Source organism: Ochotona curzoniae, unplaced genomic scaffold, assembly GCF_017591425.1.
Source record: "Ochotona curzoniae isolate NIBS_2020 unplaced genomic scaffold, NIBS_Ocur_1.0 contig_3622, whole genome shotgun sequence".
Classification (NCBI taxonomy): domain Eukaryota; kingdom Metazoa; phylum Chordata; class Mammalia; order Lagomorpha; family Ochotonidae; genus Ochotona; species Ochotona curzoniae.
This window is the reverse complement of record NW_024465926.1, coordinates 21,187,209-21,211,424: the sequence shown is the minus strand read 5'-3', so window position 1 is coordinate 21,211,424 and position 24,216 is coordinate 21,187,209. Positions and strand designations below refer to the sequence as shown.

The 24,216-nt window shown below is 43.6% G+C and overlaps 1 protein-coding gene across 1 annotated transcript; it reads right to left on the bottom strand.

Moving 5' to 3' along the window:
- Positions 1–145: 145 nt before the first annotated feature.
- BBS2 (Bardet-Biedl syndrome 2) lies at positions 146–22,455 on the bottom strand. The gene is made up of 17 exons (XM_040982676.1): positions 22,227–22,455; positions 18,648–18,875; positions 16,842–16,967; positions 16,516–16,578; positions 15,692–15,769; positions 11,217–11,321; positions 11,049–11,135; positions 8,194–8,329; positions 6,878–7,017; positions 5,914–6,058; positions 5,658–5,829; positions 4,918–5,047; positions 3,688–3,819; positions 3,110–3,247; positions 2,038–2,150; positions 1,036–1,184; positions 146–382 (listed from the first exon to the last, which is right to left on the bottom strand). The coding sequence occupies exons 1-17, from the start codon at positions 22,341–22,343 to the stop codon at positions 276–278; spliced, it is 2,166 nt and encodes a 721-aa protein (XP_040838610.1). The 5' UTR covers positions 22,344–22,455; the 3' UTR covers positions 146–275.
- Positions 22,456–24,216: the final 1,761 nt, after the last annotated feature.

Genomic DNA, 24,216 nt, shown 5'->3' with positions numbered 1-24,216 from the left:
GTATATATAATATATATATATTATACAAAAATTAGGCTGCAAAGCCCTAACATTTCAAATGTATTTCTTTCCTCCACACAAAGCTGGATTTAGGTAACAACAGTACTATTAATTTAAAAATAGTAAGTGAACACATTGTTCATGAGTAATGTTTTGTCCACTTTGTACAACTCCCTGAAGCCGTTTCCATTGCTAGCACCCTCGGTTCGCCAGGGTGTGATCCCCGTAAACCTGCCTGATGTTTTGGGAAGACCCTTTGTTCCCTCTTCTCTCTCCTAGGAGGAGGCCGTCCCCACCCGCATGATTCTGAATAGTGTGTTGATGTTGTTGCTTCGAATTGCATCCCGACAAGCAGTGATCACCTGGTTCTTTGGTTTTCCAACTGCAGGAAAAGAAATTTCAAATCAGCTTGATCCAATGATTTTTTTAAAAAACCAAAATTATAAACTGGATTAAGTATGCAAATTTAGTTGCATTTTAATTAACTTATCTTACTGCTCCCCTAAAAAAGACAACTTGGTAATGTAATTTATCACACAACAACCTCAAACCTAGAAACCAAAAGTAAGGTACCTGGGAGAGGATTAATGCACATATCTACTCAGGAAAAAACAGTTCTAACGGAAGTGAAGGAATGGCCCCTTCCACACAACAGCAGAAACTGGGAGATGCATTTTCAACTCTGTTACTGCTTCCTTTGGTATAGTCTATTGTTCCGTTTCTAAATTTCTAAGTGGGATACTAAGTAATTTTCCATCTAGCTTTTTCCTATCAGGAGCCTTGGTTCTATACCCATCCTTTGCAGGTCAATTACTTGGTTTTCTTTAGAGGACAATGGCAAGATCTACAGAAAGGACTTTTGAGTCTGGAGACAGAAGGCAAACAGCGCTCTCTGAGCTGACCGGAGCTGGGCCAGCTCCAGAGTGCGCAAGGAGTGCGGCATCAGGCCCTCACAGAGAACTGTTGCTGACCATCATCTTCAACGAGTCCCACCCAAAAATTACAGACAAATCACATGCTACAAAGGAAACTTACCTCGCAGACGACCTGCTCTTTGAATTGCCTGATTTACTGCTTTAAGGTTTCCTAAGAGTTCCGTGTGGTTGTTACAGCGGATTTTATATTCATTTAGCAAGTCTTTGTTAAGGTCATAGAGCTCCATATAGCGACTCTTCATTGTTTTCCTGCATCAATTAGCCACAATTTAATATCACTGTATCTAAGTACGGCAGACTTAAATTTGAAAATTTCTTTAGCATGTAAATAAAATATAATACCATTCTTAACTATATTTTCATAAAAATAATTGCTGAAATTTACTTTCAAAATATTGAAAAGTTTCTACTAAAATATTCTATTTCTTTCAAATACACCAGGACAAACAGCCTGCCTTGGTGATTAACTTATATCTTCTTTGCCCCCTATGCTAGAAGTATGGAAAAGGGAGCAAAATGACAGAGTATCTTTTACTTTTCAGCTTAACATTCATGAGAAGAAAGTGACTTATTCTTAAGAAAACACATTCTTAAAATGGATTCAACTTCATATTTCATCAAGGTTTTAAAAATGAAGGCATAAACTAAAACCATAATGAGATTTCTGTATACATCAATGAAAGAAACTGTAAACAGCAGATGCTGCCTAAGATGTGACCGGAACTTACACTGCTGATGACAAAACAAAGCAGTCCAGCTACTTCGGAGAAGGATCTGGCAGCCTGTTGTATTTCATACCACATCCTTTCATTGCACAGCTAATACTGGTTTGGATTGCTTCCATATTGGGATTCTTTTAAACAATGCCTTTATTCATATTTTCGGGGACAAATCCTGGTTTGCGTGTGTACTAATTTCTTGAAGCCAAATTTGCTTACCTGGAGAATAAATACTGGGCCATAGAGTTTACACATTTCCAACTTTACTTGATAATCCAAAGTTATTTCCTAAAGTCACTGCAGCAATTTATTTCTTCCTGAGACTGGCTGGTCCACATTACTGACATTTTGAATCTTGCACCTGTCCCAACCATGGTACTCACATGTCCCTCATCAGACGAGCATCCTCAGCGCGGACCAGCAGGCTCCGGATCACATTGGAATGATCAGCCATGTCGGCGCTAAGCTTCTGATGCACAGAATGATATTCATCCACCTGGAGACCACCAACAGTCCGGAAGGAAAAAGGCCTCAGAGACACAGGGGAAAGCAGCGAAGGCAGTGCCTACCACATCCAGGCCCTTTTTTCTTTCCTCCCCTGTTCACATCCAGTATCCTAGCTACTTCCCCAGCTGAACTGCTGTCAGGTGCTGCTCCGACCCCCGTGACCACACTCCCTGTAGTTGCTTCCCACCCCCCATGCCTTTGCATCTGAAGCCCAGGCAGCCTGCACATCAGCTACTTTAGGGGACTTCCAGGGGGTGTTTTATACCTCAGAGCCATTCACAAGCTTTTTTTTTCTTTGCTATTTCAAATTTCAGTTTTTGGAAAGTGTTAGATGAAGAACAAAAGTGGGTACAACAGATAAAATGAAGGGCTAGCAGAGGAAAATCTTAATATGACCATTAAAAAAAATTTCCCTAAACCAAAGAAAATAGGTTCTTCTAACCCATTAACTTTTTTCTTTTTAAAGATTTTTATTTATTTTTATTGGAAAGGCAGGTATACAGAGAGGAGCAGAGACAGAGAAAGATCTTCCATCCACTGATTCACTCCCAAAGTGGCTGCAACGGCCAGAGCTGAACCAATCCAAAACCAGAAGCCTCTTCTGGGTGCACGGTCCCGAGGCTTTGGGCCATCCTTGACCCCTTTCCCAGGTCACAATCACGGAGCTGGATGGGAAGCAGGGCTGCTTGGATTAGAACTGATGCCCATATGGGATCCTGGTGCGTGCAAGGTGAGGACTTTGGCTGCTAGGCTTCTGCACGGGGCCCTAACCCATTAACTTTTATAGAATACATCTCTGAACTAGTAAATTCTCCAATACTAGTTTGATTACCTACAACAATAATTAAAATATGACCATCATTTCTCTGCAGTCTCATCCATCTAGGGGAAATATTCCAAACATTAGACTACCACGTCCTCACAGGGACGTCCACTGGGCACTCTCACCTTAACCAGCACCTTTCGTAATTCCTCAAAGTAGACAGGAAAGTCCGCTTCCACTTGAAGATCTTCAATAGCAAAGAATGATGCCATTGACTGGATGACATCACCAGCCAAGTCAATATCATCAGTTTTTACAGTGGTCTACCCAGGAAAGAACAGAGAAATTGAGCATCCTCAGATACCACACAAATTTAGATGAACCAATACTGTGATGCCCCCATATTCAACACAATTACTGACCATACGCTCATATGCAGTCTAATGTTTATAGCCCTCCAGGAAATTATAAACATATTATTTATCATATCCTGTAGCTGAATATAAGTTCAACCCCTCAGTCTTACAAAAACTTCATTCAGTACAGAGGTTTTTGGTTATTTCTGTAGTCCCAATTTTTTCCAAATCATACAAGGAAGCAGGAAGGAGGAGTGACGGGAACAGAGAATCATGGTTCTAGGTTGTGTCCCGAGTCTCCTATGGTAACACTAACAGACTGAGTTGAAACATTGGATGCTATGACTTGGAGAGTTGTGTCACCACACTATGGAATGAACGGTCAACACCATGACATAACAAATTACCTCTCCACTTGGTTTCATTTTTATATACAGCTGGCCACTATTCCGCAAGGAGGTGAAACACACTTGAAATGGAGCATTCTGAATGGCAGCATCTTCTGGTAACAGAAAGTTCTGGTTGAGCCACATGACAACCTTGAAAATGAATAGAATGATGAGAACTTCGCTTTCCTGGGGGCATTGTCTTCTTTCTAGTTTTACTGGATGGTTAAACACATGAATTATATTTATTTCACCCCACAGTCACCAAGAGAACACTGGTCTTACCACTCTCTTTCCCTCTGTGTTACCTCCTCCCAAGTAACACTGTTATCACAGCTGTCCCCGCAGCAGGCAGAATGTTACGGTGTTTTCTATTTGGATGGACTTATTTGCGATGTATAAATGATTCAGATTTGATGCTAATTCTGTTTACTCGACAGCTCTTCTGTGGGAGTATTCTGGGACAATGTAGGCTGCTTCACCTATTCCATTCCTCAAAAAGATGTTTTCATGAAGTATCCACGCACACATACTAGACACAAAGGTGCATCCACACAGGAAGCTGTAGTGCTAACAACAGCAATGCATGACAGTGGACTGCAGCACAGGTTCTCTACGTAAGAATGCCTGCTCTTGTTTCTGGTTTACAGGCCAGCAACCTACATGACTGAAAAGCCTTAACAAGAATTCTGAAGCTCCGTCAAGATTAAACTCCACTGGCAGTGATCCCTCGGACTTTATGAGGTACTGTCACATCAATCACATAATCCTCGGGCTCCCCTATGAGGCAGGTAATACTATCCTCACCTTCAGGTAAGGAAACTGGGGCTCAAACTGGTGAAGGAATTCGCTAAGGTCACTAAGAATTTACTCAGTAAAGTAGCCCTGAACCCCCAAACAGCTACCAACTCCCAGTCACATTCTCTTTACATCTTGCTATAGATTCCTCTTGCTAGGCAAAGCCAGGACAACCATACTGTGACCACAACAAAAGGAAAGGAGGCATTAAAACCTGGTAAGAACTTGCCTGAACTAAAGACTGCAAATAAACAATGTGTGTATTTTTGAAAGTGAGAGAAGGTATCTCGGCAACATTTTTATTACAGATTAGAAGCCAACTCCAAGGTTGTAACTCGTTCATATTATATTTACCAACGTTAGGACATTCATGTAATTTGCCCCACTGTATGAAATGACATCTAAAGGATTGTGAAGTGCTAAATTATTGAACAAAAACGGCAAGCCGCTCACCCTGTGTGCCCGTTCTGCAATGATGAAGTTCACATAACTGCTGGGCTCACCGGCAGGATCTGGGCTGCTCAGCGCATACATGGAGAATCGTGGGAGCTGTCTTGTCAATTCAAATACGTGGAACTGGGTGCTATGGCAACCAATGGGACACAAGAGAGTTGGGTTGAATGGAATGCTATTTCAAAGTGAAAGATCAGAAAATAAAGTTTCTATTAAACCATTAGCTGCTATGTAAGGGTTTTGCTGAGCACAATACTCCCAAAACACTTGAGGGTTGGGTAGCTACAGTAATGGGATCTGCAATCTACAGATAACACACATCTACACAGATACACATGTACCAAGGGTTTAAAAAACATGACAAAATGCATGAGGATTTTAACTTTGACAAATCTAACACCTGCTCTTCATTAGCCAAGGTGAAGAATATAGAACAAAAGCACAGCCTGACTTTTATATTCTTAGTAGTCTGTGAATTAACAAATCATCAATTAATCTTGTGTGATTATGATGACATTTGGATAAAAATAGGAAATAACCATCTTAATCCTATGTCCTGCTTTTCTCTGTTACCCTCCCTGCCCTCTTCTCTTTGAACACTTTAAATGTCGGAATTAAATGGTAACGGGAAACTTCACTGGTGCACAGAACCATCAGATGGCTTCTCTGGCCTCTCGGAGGCCATGCACAGTGGAAGATCTGTGTGGCATGGAATTGAGCTGTGGCTTGTAAGGTGTCACCTGCTTCGATAACCCACAAAGGTTTTCAAGTGCAGATCCACAGGAACATCTTTAGGAGGGGTTATTGGGACACGAATGCAACTGGCGAGGTTGTGAATGCTGGGGTGTACCACATGGCTTTCACCAATAAAGATCCCCTCTGCAAAAATCAGTACTGCCCGGATGATGGTATCTGTGGGGAAAAGTGGAAACAGCTGTCTGAGGACTACTCCAACAGGGTGTGTGTGCCCAGAGATGCCAGCTGTACGTGCCTCACCATTGGACGTGGAAACGCACAGTTCTATGTGAGCAGCTTGACTCTCACTCCCCAGCTTGACTGAGAGGGCAGTATGGAGCTTGGTATTGGCAGGGATTACGCCCCAATGTCCATCGGCCTCATTCAGTGGGCTGCTCGATTCAGCCTGCAAAACACCCACATATACTTTCAGCTCAGTCACCAAAATAGCTGTAAAACAGCAGGTTCCCCAACAACGGGGAGAATTCAAAGAACTTACCTCCTCAGTGCTTCCCTGCTCTCTCCAGCCCGGTGGGAAACACCCTTGCCCTTTTCCATGGGCACTGGACCCCTTTTCCAGCCCACTGGACCCCTGAAGCTTTCTTATGTTGAGTTGTGTTGTTCTTCCCAAATAATGAAATTGTATTTGGGAGGACAAATTCAAACACTAACATGTATGACAGGACAAATTCAAGTCTCCTTCCTTGGCTTGTCTTCTAGCCACTTCGGTCTTCACATATAAATTTTTCTTGTCAATTATTGCATTATTTGTTTTGGAGATCAAAGGGCCTCTATTCATACTGTCCTTGCTTTCCATTCATTTCTCAGTCCATCAGCCAAGCCTCGCCTATCAACCACAGTACGTGTTCTCCATTCTTCCGAGCTACTTAATAGTCCCTGACACATGCTCCCTAGCACTAAAGAGTACTTAAGTTTACTTTCAGCTGTTAACCACTACTGATGAGTGGTGCAGCAAAGGTCCTTGAATGCTCTTGCAAACATTTACGCAGCTCAGCAGTCTGGAAGTAATATTTCTAGACCAAAGGTATGCACATGCTCTCTTCATTCTAACAATCATTGAAAGGCCAAAGCCACTACACTCCACAGTGAGTGAGCAGGAGCAAGCCCACACCCTGGCCCATACTGACCCTCATTCTCCAACCACACTTGCTAACGTACTGGTCAGCCCCACACTGACCCACTGCCCCTTCCTTTCAGCCCCCACCTTGGCATTTTCCTCATAGTTCCGAAGTTCCAGCAGCAAATGCTGCTTTTTCTGACTCAGCTCCCGGATCAGGTCCTGCTCCACACTGGTATCCATAAGGTGTCCCCTCATCTCAGCTGTGCCTGGCAGGTAGCCTCGGACTGAAAAGGAAAAACACTCATTAGACTGAGGGATGCCCAAGTACAGCCTGATCTACTTTTAGATCATCAACTTACCTGCTCTGAAAATCTAAAAACTAGGGAAGGTATTTGGCCAGGAATTACAATGCCAGTAACCCATCCAAGGTGCTGGGTTTGAGTCCCAGCTCCACTCAAAATCCCAGCATCCTGCTAATGCAAACTCTAAGAAATGGGAGGTGCTGGCTCAAGTAGTTGGATTTCTGCTACCCACAAGGGAAAACATGGGTTAAGTTGCTAGCTCCCAGCTTCGATGTGTTTTAGCCCTGGACATTGTAGATTTGGCAGAGTGAACAAGAGTATGACTGTTCTCTCTCTGACACTCAAATAAGTTAATATAACTTTTTTTTAAGATTTATTTTTATTTATTTTTTTATTTTTTATTGGAAAGGCGGATATACAGAGAGGAGAGACAGAGAGGAAGATCTTCCGTCCGATGATTCACTCCCCAAGTGAGTGCAATGGCTGATGCTATGCCGATCTGAAGCCAGGAGCCTCTTCCAGGTCTCCCACGCGGGTGCAGGGTCCCAAAGCTTTGGGCCGTCCTCGACTGCCTTCCCAGGCCACAGGCAGGGAACTGGATGGGAAGCAGGGCCGCCGGGATTAGAACCGGCACCCATATGGGATCCCGGGCGTGCAAGGCGAGGACCTTAACCACTGTGCCACTGCGCCGGGCCCAGTTAATATAACTTTTAAATAAAACCTGAAACCTAAAGGGGCAGGTATGGTGGCATAGAGAACTAATCCTCCACCTGCAGTGCTGCTATCCCATGTGGGCACCAATTCAATTGCCAGCAGTTTCACTGCCAATCTTCTGCCTGCTGATGGCCTGGGAAAGCAGCAGACACTGGCCCAAGTCCTTGGATTCCTGCAGCCACATGGGAGATCTGGTTCCTGGCTTCAGATAGGCAAAACTTTGGCCTTGCAACCATTTGGATAAACTAGTGGATGAAGGATCTCTCTCTGTCTTTCTCTCTCTCTCTGTGTAATGTAATTCTGACTTTAAAGTAACATAAATAAACCTTTAAAAGAAAAATCTAAACCTAGATTCTTAACATCAATTATTCATAGTGGAATTTCCTCCCATTTTGACACAATCAAATTGACATTTTGACTTTCTGAGTGATTTTACTTCCTTACTTTCCCCATCCACTGAGCAGCAGATCAGCTGCACGTGGCCATCCATGCGGTAATCTCCCTCTACCACACCAGCAATGGCTGATGGAAAGTTGTCTTTAAAGATAACTTCTCCCGTTCGGTCACTTCGAGCATCGACCTACAAAGAAAACAAGAATTTTAAAAAGCTTTTTTATTCCATAATTCTTTTCAGAACCAAAAAATGTTGCAATAAAAATCCGCTTTAGAAGTCACTTCATCTCACAGCTTTCAAGAATACTCCATGAAACCCTGTGACTTCCACGAGAGCTTCTCACGGCCACCAGGGAACTGCAAAGGACACCAACTGGCACACTTTGTCCTTGCACACTGCAGCTGGTCTTACATACTGGTTTTCACACAATGTTTCATGTAGCATAATGCAAAAGGGCAGGAGCTCCACAGCCAAGCTGCTCAGTTTGGATTCCAGCTCTGATGCCCACTACTTATGGATTTTGGGCGAGCTCCTTAGCCACACTGTGCTTGGGTTTTTCATTTAGAAAACAACAGACAGAGCACAGGGTAAATAAAGGTACCGCACCTCACAGAGTTGTAATGAAGCCCAAAGGAGTTAACGCAAGTATGCACTTAGAACAGAGCCTAGCACAGGAGGGACAATATCTGTTAGCTCTATATAAAAATGTAGGTCTTTATTTTATATAATTGTATAAAACAAATCATTTCATCCTGAGCAGGATTACAATTCCGGACTTTTGATGGCTTTTGTTCCCACCCTGATTGTTAGCTGCTGTAATAATTTTTTCCAAAACAATTGTGCTTAAGAGAAGTGACCCTCACAGTTCCCCTCCTCTTGGATCCCATTCCTGGCAGTTGCAGCGGGCGAGTTCAGACTTAAATAAATCTTGCTTTGCTCACTACTTTCTCCATATGGAAATTCTTTCACATGAGACAAGGACTGAGATAGTCTCCTTTGCAGAATTTTAACCATAACAAACTGATTTCACTTCTTTCTTGTTAAGCCCACACTGCATTTCCATAATATTTAGCAAGCCAGAGGGCTCATCTGCTAATGAGGCAGCAGGAATACAGGTTATTGCTTTTATAGACTCTTCTCTTTGGCGTATTCAATATGGAGGTCTGCCCAAAAGGAGAGTATAACCTTCCACGTCAATCAATGACCTTGTGAAGATGAAGCTAACTGGCTTGTCCGGCTTGGGATTTTCACACCTACACCCATGGAGCTGTGTATTTTCCTCTTTTAGTGTATTTCTGGTAAGGTAGGTAGTTTTACCACTTACATAATCATTGTGAATAAATAATAGAAATTACTTAAAATTTTAAAAGCATCCAGGTCCAGAGTTATATGTCGGGTTAACTTCTGACGATTTCTCAAGTCTAATAATTTTCTAATTCTTGAGACAATCATAAGGATTTATATTTCCCCCAGAATTTCATCCAGTGCTACAGTCTGGATGTTTGTTTTCCCCCAAAATTTCGGTACAGACATCAAATCCCCAAGATGATAGTATTAAGAGGTGGAACCTGTGGGAGGGATGTGATTCAGCGAGGAGGGCAGAGCCTTCCTTTTAGACTCTGTCCCTCTTGTACCTTGGGCTCTAAGTGAGGTTGTAAGAAGGCTAAAAGGTTCTGGGTAAAGGTAAGAAAAACCAAAGCAGGAAAGACAGGAATCAGCTAATCCACTTCAGGAAACCCAACACCCACAGATAAAAAAGCTGGGGCAGGACTTGGGGTGGTAGCCTAGTGGCTAAAGTCCTCGCCCTGCATTTGTCAGGATCCCATGTGGGCACTGATTCATGTTACAGTTGTTCCACTCCCCATCCAGCTCCCTGCTTGTGGCCTGGGAAAGCAGTCAAGGACAGCCCAGAGCCTTGGGACCCTGCACTTGTGTGGGAGACCCAGAAGAAGCAGCTGGCTCCTGGCTTCAGATCAGCCCCTTGGGGAATGAACCAGTGGACAAGAAGGTCTTTGTCTCTGTACTCCTTCTATCTGCCTTTCCAACAAAAATAATAAATAAATCTTTCAAAAAAAAAAAAAAAAGCTGGGGCAAATAGCCTCCGTGGAGTTCGGGCAGTTCCTTAAGGCAGTTTCTAACAAAACAATCCTGACTTGCCAAATGACTAGAAAACTCTGATTTGAAGTTACAAACAGAAAGAGCACAAGAGGATTTTATTTTGAAGCTACAGCTGGGAAAGCAATATGCCCACTAATTCCCAGCTTTCAGTTAGTTTTTTTTTTTAAAGATTAATTTTATTTTTATATACAGAAGGGAGGAGAAACAGAGAGGAAGTTCTTCTGTCTGATGATTCACTCCCCAAGTAACTGCAATGGCCGGAGCTGAGCCAATCTGAAGCCAGGAGCCAGGAACCTCTTCCAGAACTCCCATGTGCGTGCAGGATCCCAAGGCTTTTGGCTGTCCTCGACTGCTTTCCCAGGCCACAAGCAGGGAGCTGGATGGGAAGCGGGCTGCTGGGATTAGAACCAGCATCCATATGGGATCCTGGCTCATGCAAGGGGAGGACTTTAACCTCTAGGCTACTGCACCAGGCCCCTTTCGGTCAGTTTAAAAGATCTATTAGAAAGGAGCTATTCACACTTTCATTATTACATTATTAAAATTCCTTTTATTTCTGGACTATGCTTATAATCAACCTTCTTAATGCATTTTCATTCCTTCAAGGAAGAGCTGTAGCAAAGATCTCCCTGTAAATTTTCCGAAAGGATCCTGAGTCACTCTGTAGAGCCTGAAACCATAGCAGGAAAACAAGTTCAGAGAGACTACGAGGTTAAGTGCGGAAACACAGCCGAGGGACTCGGGTATGTCTTCTGGACTGCGCCTCAACTCTGCTGTTTAAACTCACCTTTCCATTGGACCAACCAGTTATCAGCTCACATACCCCATCAGAGTTCAGGTCAAAAGCATGGATGCTCATGGCATGATTTTTAGACTGAAAAAGAATTCCAATAATTAGTATTAAGTCTCTCAATAGTCTAAAGCACCATAGTGTCAGAGGCTGAATGATACCAACTTTTATTCTCCAGTACCGGGCTGTTTTATCATAAACACCAACTGTGCCATTGGAAAGGGCATAACCAAATCGACTGCCATACATGGGGCATAGAGAGGTGATGATCTGAAAAAAAAAAAAAAAAACACACAACTTTCCATTAACACTTGATCTAATGATCTAATGTAAATTTAATTTAATGATCTAATGTAAAGGATAGTTTTATAAAACTGCATATAGTTTTATATGCTAAAAGCAGTTTTACATTAGATTTAAAAGGGCCAGTAAAATATGCTACAAGTGGTTTAAAATTAGATGTAAGGGGTGAGCAGTGTGGTGCAAGAGGTTAAACCACTGTTAATAATGCCAACATCCCATATCAGAGTGACAGTTCCAGTCCTGGCTGCTCCACTTCCAATCACCTCCATGTCAGTGCTCCTGGGAAGACAATGGAATATAGCACAAGCAACGGAAGCCCCTGCTAGCTACGTGGAAGACGTGGATGCATTCCTGGGATCCTAGCTTTGGCCTGGACCAGCCCCAACCCTGTAGTCAACAATACAAAATACTCTGTTTCTCCCTCCTTTTCACTTACTCTTTCAAATAAAATTTTTCTAAAAATTAGATTTAAATGTGATTCTAGTCCTTTAGAGGGGAATGCATTCCTTTTCTCTATAATCCATGGCATCTATTTTAATATTGGATAATCAGGTTTAAATGAGCTCGCAGAGCCTGGTGATTTAGGTCAGGATTATTTGGCAAGTTTCAGCAAATTCTTTTTTTAAAAGGAAAACAAGGTGTTAAGAAGGAAATAAGCTAAGTGCATAAGACTCAGAAAATGTACAACAGGGCCTGGCACAGTAGCCTAGCAGCTAAAGTCCTCACCTTGCAAGTGCCAGTTCTAATCCCAGCAGCCCCACTTTCCATCCAGCTCCCTGCTTGTGGCCTGGGAAAGCAGTCAAGCATGGCCCAAAGCCTTGGGATCCTGTACCCATGGGGGAGACCCGGAAGAGGCTCCTGACTCCTGGCTTTGGACCTGCTAGCTCGGAGCCATTGCAGCTGCTTGGGGAGTGAATCAACGGATGGAAAATCTTCCCGTCTCTCCTCCTCTCTGCATATCTGACTTTCCAATAAACATTTTTTAAAAATAAATCTTTTAAAAAAAGAAAATGTACAACAGATGTTACGTGCAAAACATTTTAAGGACTGATCTGGCCTTTGTGGCCACTTGGGGAGTGAACCAATGGATGGAAGATCTTTCTCTCTGTCTCTCCTCCTCTCTGTAAATCTGACTTAAATAAACACTTAAATATATATACACTAAACAAAAATTATCCTTTGATATTAAAACAAAAGTTTAATAATAATTATGGCCCTGAAGATCTACTTTCTAATTCTGACTCTAATATAAAGAAATGTTAAGCTAGAGCTTTTCCACAAAAATCACCCACCTCATTTAACACTGAATACAAGGTGCTATGTAGGATTCCAGAATTGTTTAGTCGAAGGTACTTTTGGCAACACTTAAAGCTGTTCAACTGCCAAATAATCATTGATATTGCTGATCTAGGAAAGAGACCTGAGCTGAGAGCAACACCAAACTAAGGCGACAGGAAAATTCTGCAAAAAAATAATTTTACAAAACCTGTTTTTTCAAAAATTTAGCTACAGATTCCCCATTCCACTAATGCTGCCTTGGTCCACTGTTTCTTTCCCTTTCTTTTTGGTGGGCTCTAGATAGTCAACAAATCCCCTCAAGGCCCTAGCTCTGCTGCACATTCTCTACTCATCCTCCAGGATTTAGGAAAAAACAGGTTTCAAAAATTTGTCTTTTGGAGCTGGCAGTGTGGTACAGCGAATTAAGGTGATATCTGCAGTGCCAGCATCCCATATGGACCAGGGCACAAGCTAGCTGCTCCACTGCTGATCCAGCTCCCTGCTAATACGCAGGCAAAGCAACAGAAATGGCCCAAGTGCTTGGATTCCTGTAACCACGTGGGAGACCTTTAAGAAGCTCATGGCTTCAGACTGGCCCAACCCTGGCCACTGCTGTCATTTGGAGAGCATCCCAGCAGACAAAAGATCTCTTTCTCACTCTGTGTGTGCGTGTGTGTGCATGCGCCTCTCTCTGTAATTCTACCTTTCAAATAAATAAATTACATAAATGTATGTACACACACACACACACATTTACATCCAGTACTGACAATAAGCAAAAGTCCAGCAAAATCTGAGTAGGTCATACTAAACGGGAAAAGATGTACTACAAATTAGAATGAAAGAGATATATTTTTCTCTCTTTCTATCTGTAAATGTGCCTTTCCAATGTAAACAAATTATATATATATATATGCCCATTTGGGTGCCAGTTCTAATTCCGGCAACCCTGCTTCCCATCCAGCTCCCTGCTTGTGGCCTGGGAAAGCAGTCGAGGATGGTCCAAAGCCTTGAGACTGCATCCGTGTGGGAGACCCAGAGGAGCTCCTGGCTTTTGGCTTCAGATCAGCGCAGCACTGGCCACTGCAGTCACTTGGGGAGTTAATCATCAGGTGGAAAATATTTCTCTCTGTCTCTCCTCCTCTACATATATATCAGAGTTTGCAATAAAAATAAATAAATCCTTTAAAAATGTATTTAATAAAATAATAAAGAAAAATTTCCCTAATCTGGAGAAGGGACTGGGAAACAGCACCCGGGAGAGGCACATAACCCCCAAAAGGGTTGAACAAAAGTGATCTTCGCCATAGCAAATGATAATCAAGCTCTTTTCAATCTAACATAAGGAAAAGATCCTTAAATGTGCTCATGAAAAAAAACCAAGTGACATATAGAGAAATGGCAATCAGAATCTAAGCTGATCTCTCACAGGAAACTACACGCCAGAAGAGAATGAAGTGACTTACTTATTTATTCCAATTCTAAAAGCAAAAAATTGTTGACCCAGGCCCAGAAAAACTTATCTTCTTCTTTGAAAATGAAATAAAATTCTTCCACAGTAAAGTTAAAAAGAATATGTCTCTCCCAAACCTGCTCTACAAATGATACGCAAAGATGTTCTGTTGACAGAGAAAAGGAATAGCAGCCACCAAAACCAAAGGCAAATGTGAAGGACATCCCAGTAAAATAATAACAGTAGACTAAATCAATTAGCAACCCATCGCTAAAATAACAGGACCAAATCACCACCCATTCATATTAATCCTAAATGTAAATGAATTAAACTCATCAATGAAATGTCACAGATTAGTAGACTGGATTAAAAAAACAAAATCCATCCATTTGTTGCCTACAGGAGATACATCTCACCAACAAAGATCAACAGAAACTATATCTCATGGATTTTGATGTTTTTTGGTTTTTTGTTTCATCTTTTCAAAACACTTTCTCATTAAACTTTTCACTGACTCACTGAGCATACACCAGCATCATTTTCTTCAAGAAGATTCTTGACTTTCATTTCTTCAGTGACACATTCATCATTCAGTAGCATGTTATTCACCTTCATGTCATTTTTAACTCCTTTTTTTATCTTCCTGCTGTTGATTTTGTTTTGTGGCTTTTCATTTAAAGAGATGTACAGTAACTGTGTACTGGATATGGAGACTAGACTATCATATCCAGTAGCATGTTATTTAACTTCACGGCATTGTAAATTTCTACTTTTCTTCCTGTTGTTGATTTTGTATTGTGGTTTTTCATTTTAGGGGGTGTATAGTAGCTGTGTAATAGAGACTATCATAACCAGATATGAGGATACAATGCAGTATGCATCTCTACTTCCAGATCATAGATGGACTCCCAATGAAACTGTTAACTATGTCTTGACAACAGAATGCTGGACACTCTGCCACTGTCTATGTCCACAATGGTGGACGTATGACTGTCTATGAAGAACTATACTTTAGTAATGATATAGGGGAACTCAGTGGAGGGGGAAGGGTCTTGGGAAGGGAGTAAGGGAAATCCCAGTGCCTATGGAACTGTATCATAAAATGATAATTTAAAAAAAAAAAAAAAAAGAGCTGGAGAGCCAGAAACACAGAGAACTCACCTCTGCTGATTCACTTCTGAAATACCTATAAGAGTCCGGACTAGGTCAGGCCACAGCTGGGAGAAGAGAACTCAATCCTAGTTTTCTACATTGAGTGGCAGGGGCCAATGGCCTGAGCCATCCCCTGCTGCTCCCCACACTGCACATCAAGCTGGGATCAGCAGGGAGTGGAGCTGGGACTGAATGAAGCCCAGGCACTACAACATGAAACACTGGCATCTCGAATGAGCATCTCAACCATGAGGTCAAAAAAACCCAGCCTTCAAAAAAAAACCTTAACAGGATTTTAAATATTTTTTTCCTCTGTAACATATGGCATCATGTAACTCCTCCAGTTTTAATCCTACAACCATTTGGGTTGTCAGAAGATGTCCCGGTACTGTCACTTAACATGGCTGATCTACCTCACCCAAGGTTACCATCATTCTGAAGCAGTACTTCTTACCTCTGTTTCTGTCATTTCTGCCACAATCTCATCTTCCTTAAAAACACGGATATCAAAATCCTCAGAACCAACAAGAAGCTGAGGAGTCAAGATAAAGATAAGTCACATTGAGTTTAGGGAGTGAATGCAGGAAAATTTCACAGGTCAAACTTCAATTTATATAGGGCTGCTGTCATCCGAGAGTTGCAACCCGGCAGCAGTCAGCTGCTCAGGCAGGTTCTTTCTGGTGGGAGGGTCAACAGGCCCAGTGAGTGAAGAGGAAATGGCTAAGACACTAGAGTTCACCTGTCCTGTGGTATGCACATCTTGCCAGAACCCAGTCTTCCACTGAAAATGCTTCTCAGTACAGCAATTTCCTCTGCCTACAGATCCAAACACCTCAGCCCAGGATCCAAGGCCAAGAGAGAGGGAAATCAATGTTCAACACAACCAACTCCTACAGTCAACCATTAGAATAATTTCAAAGGCTAGGAGCCAATCTCTAAACCCATAAGATTTCTGAATAAGTTAGCCAAAACTGAAAACTATTTATGCAGATGGCTTCAACACCCCAGAGGCAGTGCATACGACAACTGAACACATCTGAGTTCCCATCAGCTATTCTGCCTCCTTCTTCTGTCTTTGAAACCTCATGGCCTTGAGTTCTGTTTCAAACACAAATGAGACCTTGCTCAAAGAGTGGAGAATGACAATCAAGGTCAGTTAAATTATCACCCAGGCACCAGAGCACCAAAATGAGTCATGGCGCACGAATTTCTCTCCATACTGTCACTGTCATAGAAAAATTCATTAAGCTAAACATACCAGAGATATTTTCTCCATACCTCTTTTTTCCCATCACCATCAAAGTCACACAGGGCCAAGGAATGAACATTATCTCCGGTAACCTGAAAATAAAACCAAAAATCATTAACATGCCATCTTTTTTCACTTCATCCGCATCCATCAGCTTCATGAGCAGGATTTAACAAAACACCAATAGATGTTATTCAAATTACTCATATTCCTTCTTAGTGTAAAAACTGCATCACTCTTTCATATTTTATTATTCACCACAGTCAGTGATTAAAGAATAAAAAAAGCAATCCTCAAGAACAGTACAAAACACAAATGCTTAAGAATACCAAAAAGAACGTTTTCTTCTCCTTACCGTCCAGAAGAGATCATTTCCTTCATAATCAAAACCCTGAAGAGCGCAATTTCCACCAATAATTGCAAGAGGAGAGGAAATATCTCCCAATGTCCCCAGTACAATTGCATTTGCCCCATCTGTTACCTAGAAGAAAAAACACACACAATCTCACAAATAAGAACATTTGGCACACACTGGAGGTAAAGCATATGCACTTTTATTTGTACACATAAATTCCTCTACCATCACTTGTGCAAAGTCACATGGTCTCCCGCGATGCAGCCCAAGCTGTCTACTGAAACCACTGCAGGGAGGAGCACACACTGGGGAAGCTTGCAGCTGCTACTCCCACTAGGCTGTTGTGATAGTCCCTGGCTCTTCAGGCCTGCCAGCGCTCCAGAGGACCAACTCTTCAGAGAATCAAGATGTGACTCAAACACCCCGACCCTGAGGTTTATAGAAACCATTCTAGACAGAACGGCTTTTAATACTATTAACCAGTTCTCTTACTGAAATTCCTTTTCATGTAAAAGTTATCTTAAAAAAGAATTATAAGGAATAATAGAAACACTCAGTAAAAACCCCACTGTGCTGGGCCCAACACTCAGGTCTTACTCAGAATTAACAAATATCTCAGACTTCTTAAAAACACTACATGAGCATTTTTAAAAGTTTTTTTTAAAATAAACATTTTAAAAATAATTTCTTTTACTAATATTTTAAAGGCAGAGTCACAGACAGAGAAGGAAAGAGAAAGAGAGATCTTCCATCTCCTGTTGTAGGCATTTGGAGGAAGAACCAGCCTCTGGAGTATCTCTCTCTCTCTTCTGTCATTCTGCTGGATGGAAAGTGGGGCTGCTGGGATTAGAACTGGTGCCCACATGGGATTCTGGCACATGCAAGGTGAGGACTTTAGCTGCTAGACTACTGTGCCAGGCTCTTAAATTTTTTAAAAAAGGTTATTTACTTTTATATGCAAGGCAGAATGACAGAAGATTAAAATGACAAAATCTTCATTCTATTTAACCACAATCTAAAAGTTGTATGAATAAATCAAAATACTGTCTGATCTCTTTGAAGTGTTTAAAATAAAGTAGACATTGATGAGATAGTGAGAATTTTATACTTATAAAGGATTATACTTAGGACCAATGCAGTGGCTGAATAAGCTAATCCTACACCCTGCAGTGCCGGCATCCCATATGGGCACTGGCTACTCCACTTCTGATCCAGCTCCCTGCTTATGGCCTGAGCAAGCAGCGGTATATGGTCCAAGTCCTTGGGATCCTGCATACAAGTGGGAGACCCAGATGAAGCTCCAGGCTCTTAGCTTCAGAACAGCTCAGTACTGGCTGTTGTACCCATTTGGGGAGTGAACCAGCAGATGCAATGGATGAAAGAGCTCTCTCTCTCCTCTCTCCTTTTCTGTAAATTGGCCTTCCAAATAAAATAAATGCATCTTAAAAAAAAAAAAAAGAACACCACAGATTATGGGCCTCACATGTTAGCCTAGCAGCTAGATCCTCGCTTTGCATGTGCCAGGATCCCATAGGGGTGCCAGTTTGAGTTCTGACTGTTCCACTTCTCTTCCAGCTACCTGCTTGGTCTGGGAAAGTAATAGAGTATGCTCAAAAGTCTTGGGACCCAGCACCCACATGGGAGACTTAGAAGAAGATCCTGGCTCCTGGCTTCAGATAGGCTCCACTCTGGCCATTGAAGCCATTTGGGGAGTGAACCAACGGATGGACGATTTTTCTGTCTCTCCTCTCTGTAAATCCGACTTTCCATTAAAAATAAACATTAAAAAAAAAAGATTGTACTTGCCTCTCTGTAGAACAAATCTGAATTATTATAGACATCGTAAGCCAAAAGGTTATTCTGCGTCCCCACTAAAAGAGTATCGTAGCCAAGCTCAGGGTTCAAGACTCCCGCAGTCAGGCAGCTCACAGCCTGGTTAATGTTGAGAAGAGAAACATCCGACTCCAGAGGGCTCTGGAAAACCCTGGACGCACTCAAATGCTGGCTCCGAGTATGAGGATTATGAATAAACACCTACAATGAAAAGAGTTATAAGCCCTTCAAAATGTAAAATTGGCATCCTACTTGACCGACAACAACGAAAAGAACTTGATCATTACCGAGAAGTCACTTTAGTCACCTACAAAACTCTAAACATTCAGGATACAGTTCTAGGTGTGGCCAACTTTCAGCTATTATGAGTGAAAGAAAACCAGTGATTTTTAGCCTTGTAGGGAACAAGGTGATGAGTAAGACCTAGATGTCTGCTACCAGAGCAATGTATATGCTACCCAGCAGCAGGATGTGCAAGTGCTTTTACAAACCAGACTACTGTGAGTTGTAGGAAGCCAACTCCAATGGGACTGCTACATACCAAGATTATACCTAGATTACAAAATAAACACTTCCTTTAGTGTCTTTCATCCAAGCACCTCACAAATTCCCTTTTTTGTTTCTTGCTCCCACCTCCAAATTTACTTCTTAACCTTTCTAAAAGTCTGGTAGTTAGTAAATCTGCTTACAAACTTAAAAGGGTCACACAAATTAAGTTTCTTGAAGGTGTTTTTTAAGTCTATGCTAACAATATGGGAGATTAAGTAATTAGTCCAAAGATAATGCATTCAGCAGTATCAGTCTTCATAAATAAAATCATTTGACTGCTTGCATAAATCACTTGACTTCCTTGGGTTTCCTCAACGAAAATGCCTGGACCAGCAAATACATTGTCAAGGAGCTGACACTGCTCTCAAGCTGGCCAATGGTCTGGGATGAGGGTGGGAGGGAAGATCTTAATATTACAGCCACTGCACCAGCACTCAGCCCCGAGACCTTGATTTGTACACTAGGTGTAATGGGAAGCCATTGAGAATTTTGGTTGTTGTACTTGGAGTAGCTGTGGCTGGTATGTGGAGGCTACACTGCAGCAGGAGGCAGGTGGGAGAGTGTAGGAGGGAAAGGAGGGAGAGGAGGCTGGAAGCCTACACTCTCCCACCTGCCTCCTGCTGCAGTGTAGCTTCCCATTACACCTAGTGTACAAATCAAGGTCTCGGGGCTGAGTGCTGGTGCAGTGGCTAAGGCACCTCTTGGGACACTTCTAGCCCTTACTGAAGTGCCTGGTTTCGAGTCCTGGCTCCTTTCTCAAGTCCAGCCTCCTGCTGCTGTGCATCCTGGGAAGGCAGTAGGTGATGGCTCAAGCACACAGGTCTGGGCCACCCGTGTGGGAGATCTGGATTGAGTTCCCAGCTTCTGTCTTCAGGCTGGCCCCTGTTCTGGCTATTGTACACAGCTGGGGAGAGAACTAGAAGATTTTATTCCCATCTTTCAAATAAAATAAATAAGTAATGTAAGAACAAAACTCTAGCATTGTGGTGCCAATTAAGCTGAAGCAGGCAGTGCTGAACGATCCACTTCCACTTAAGCTCCCTGCTATTGCACCTGGGAGAGCAGTGGAAGATGACCCAAGTGTTTGGGCCCTTGACACATCCACGTGGAAGGCTGGAAAGAAGCTACTGACTTCAGGCGTTGGTCCGGCCCAGGCCTGGTCATGGTGACCATATGGGGAACGAACCAGCAGATGGAAGGCCTCTCTACCCGTCTCTCCTTCTCTAACTGCCCTTCAAATAAATGAATACATTTTAAAAAACCCATACAATTAATAGCCATAAACATAGTTTACTGCAATCCAAATGCATCCCCAACCACAGCCTTGGCCTTTAATAAAACAACAAAAACCTCTAACCCTCCAAGGTCTGTCCCATGGCTTATAGGACCCTATATGACTGGGTCCTTGGCTGTCTCCTGACCTCACTTCTTTCCACCCCGGTAGCCTCTTTGGGGACCAGGAACACATCACGCCTGCCTCCAGTTCAAGGCCTTCACACTTGCTGATTCTTTAACTTGCCAGGCACTTAGCTCACGTATCTGCAGAGCTTGTTTCATTTCCTTGAGACCGCCAATGAAATGTTTCCATAGGCCTGAGTGATCATCCTAAAACAGCAGTTCTCATTACCTTACTTTGTCTTTTAATTGCCTGGTTCCCCCTCTCAAATGTAAGTGCCAAGAGAGTAAACCTCGTCTGTCACCTGCAGTAATACTCCTGTGGCACTAAGAACAGTATCCAGCAAAGAGTAAGCTCTCAAACTAGGGGCTGAGCTCTGGGCATGTTCAGCTAATTTATATTGCTGCTGTGAGCCAACAGCAGAACCAACGTGAATTTGTTTTGGCACTTGTGTGTCTCCTAAAAATACTAACATCATCACATGCCAGGCCTGGTGCTAAGCACTATACTTCTAAACAAAAATGAATCATGTCTTTTTTTTTTTTTTTTTGCTTAAGCATTCCAAGACACAGCCTACGAAATAATATACAACACAGGTGGACGTTTTTGGAAAGTATAAATCACTGCCCAAATGCTAACTTGTGAAGCCCTTTGTGGGGTCAGAGAATAGACACTCTCACCTCCTTCCCATCACTTTCTGAGGCCTCAGCCACTGCTTTAAATCTCTCTGAACTGTTTCTCACTAGGAAAGTGGGGAAAGGGAGGGTGGGTCATAAAAAGAAGCAACAGCAAACAACTGGTGAGCGCCTCTTATACAGCAAGCACTTGACTTGGATTCACTCACTTAATCCTCCTCCTGGGTTAAGTACAATTATTAAGCACCTTGGCCAAGGTCATGAAATTACTAGAACTAGGGTTAGGACCCACACCTGTGCTATGCTAGTGCCAATGCATTCTAACCTGGCTGCTAGGATAACAAACATAATAATGCTTTACAGGGCAAGCCGAGACTACGCCAGGTGTCACTGTACTCCACATCATTTAGACACACCTCCATCACTACACGGGACCTTGATGTGACTTCTCTGCTCTCCTAGAATACAAGATCTCTGAAAGTCCAGACCCAACCTTATTCTGACCATTCTAGCAAAAAGCAGGTGTTGGGCAGTAGTCGGGTGAAGGCTTGCTAATCACATATTCTCTCTGTAACCCTCACACTTCGCAGGTACTAAGCAACTAATAAGCATCCCGTGCATGAATTATGGGGGGTTGGGAGTGGGGGAGGCCTGAATGCACATGGACAATGCCTCCAACGGCCACGTGAGAGCAGACAGAATTCCAAGTGATAGGCCCGGTTCAAATCTGGAATCTGTTACTATGGCTAAGCCTGGTCCAGCTTCTAAACTGTAAGCTCCTTATCCGTCCAGTGACGCCTCACGGCTGGACATCGTCGGCAACTCCAAAGGCCGTTCCTGCAGGACCCCGTTCCTCTCGGCTGGACCGAATCCGGCGGTTGCCAGGCAACCCGGGCTGAGGGCGGGACCGGAGCGAGAAGCATGGAGTGCGGACGACTGGGGCCCAGGCTCGGTGCAGGTGGGAGCGGTTACCTTGCCCGCTTGGGTGGCGGCCGCCAGACACGGGTGAATCCCGTCGTAGCGCCCTATGGCCACCATGCGGGGGCTGATTTTGTGGCGCAGTTTCAGGGTGAACACGGGCAGCAGCATGATGGCGGCGGCTCAAGGAACCACAGCTGACTCCCGAAGCCGCCGCGGCGGAGCTGGCGTCACCCGCTCCACTGCAGGGCGCCGGGACAAACCCCGCCCGGCCCCGGTGCCGTCCGACGGGCCGCGCCGACGCAGCTGGTCTCAGTCCCGCCGGCTTTTCTGCGGCTGCGCGGACACGCCCAGCTCTACGTCTGCGTGGTCCGCGCTGTCCCGTCTGGGGCTGCGTGGACCCCGCCCAGCTCCTTTTGCGGCTGCGTGATCGAGCTTCCGTGAGCTGGCCTGAATCAAGTTGTTTTTTTCTGGGTAATGTGTTGTTGGACACCCCAGTCTTCCCAGGGATTCCCAAGTTGAACACCTTTGAGCTCCACATACCGGCTGCCTCAGTTCAAAGGGAGATGAATTCAAATACCCATCCTCTACTGAGGCGGGACAAATGCTTTAGGATGTGACATTTAAGTAAATTCAGGGCCCCTGTCAAATTCCGTGAAAATGCAACAGGCAAAATTAAAAAGTGGCCTTTCAACAGGTGTTTTTTGAGGACCTTTGTATATCAAGCCCTGTTCTAAACAATAGAGATACATAACCGGAAGGAAACGGCAAACTGACCTAGTGGGAGGAAGAGAGGGACAAGCAGCAAACCAGAAAGTGGCGTTAAAGGACTCTGGTGGCTCTGGCTGCCTTTTGGAAACGGACATTCAAGAATGGATCGTGTGAGGAACAGGAAATGCCACTGGCGAGTAAAAAGGAGCAACCTGGGTGGAATAAACCAGAGTGTCATGGAAGCCGAGTGAAGAGAAGATTGTCAAGGTGGGAAAGGTAGCCACAGGCATGTCAGGGGATGGGTTCTGGGAAGACTCGCCTGCTCTGCAGAGAATGTCCCTGTCAGCTTTGTGTCAGCTCTAGGGCCTGGGCATAGAGGGATAGAGAAGGGTTGGAAGCACTGGGTGGTAGGTGAGCTCATCGGCCTCGACAGCAAGCAGACCTGAGTGCAGGTTCCTCCTCCACCTGCCACTGCCAGAGCCCTGGACTCTTTATGTGATCCTGTGGTCCCGTACGTGGAGTACCTTCTGGGTCCCTCTGCTGTTACACTTGACTCTCACAGCCACCCTAAGGAGAGACAGTGTCATGTTCCCCATTTTACAGTAGAGAACCCTGAGTCACAAGAGGTTCCATGGCATGATTGCACAGCCATGGACCTGAACTTCCTGAGGCATCAGAGCCCTGATGGGAGAAAACAGAAAGGAAAAGCATGCTTCTGAGAGTGGTGTTGGGAATGCTGGATGTGCTTAGAGCAATGCCTGGCACATAGAAAGGGCTGGAGCAAGTGGCTATTACCTCTATAGGAAGAGCTGCCTTTGTTAGTGTCATTGTCGTAGTAACTTTGGAATCATCCTTTCTAATGTTTAAAAACTTTTTTGTTTTTGTTTTTAAAGATTCATTTTATTTTTATTGGAAAGTCAGATATACAGAGAAGAAGAGAGAGAGGAAGGTCTTCCTTCTGATGATTCGCTCCTCGAGTGATCACAATGGCTGGTGCTGCGCCAATCCGAAGCCAGGAGCCAGGAACCTCCTCCAGGTCTTCCATGTAGGTGCAGGGTCCCAAGGCTTTGGACCATCTTCAACTGCTTTCCCAGGCCACAAGCAGGAAGCTGGATTGGAAGCAGGGTCGCCGGGATTAGAACCAGCACCCATATGGGATCTCAGCATATTCAGGGAGAGGATCTTAGCCTCTAGGCTACTGCGCCGGGTCTAAAGACTTGTTTTATTTTTATTTGAAAGGCAGAGTTAGAGAGAACAAAGAGAAGGACAAACAGCAAGGTCTTCTATCTGCTGTTTCATTCCCAGAATTACTGCAATGGCTGGAGCTGGGCCA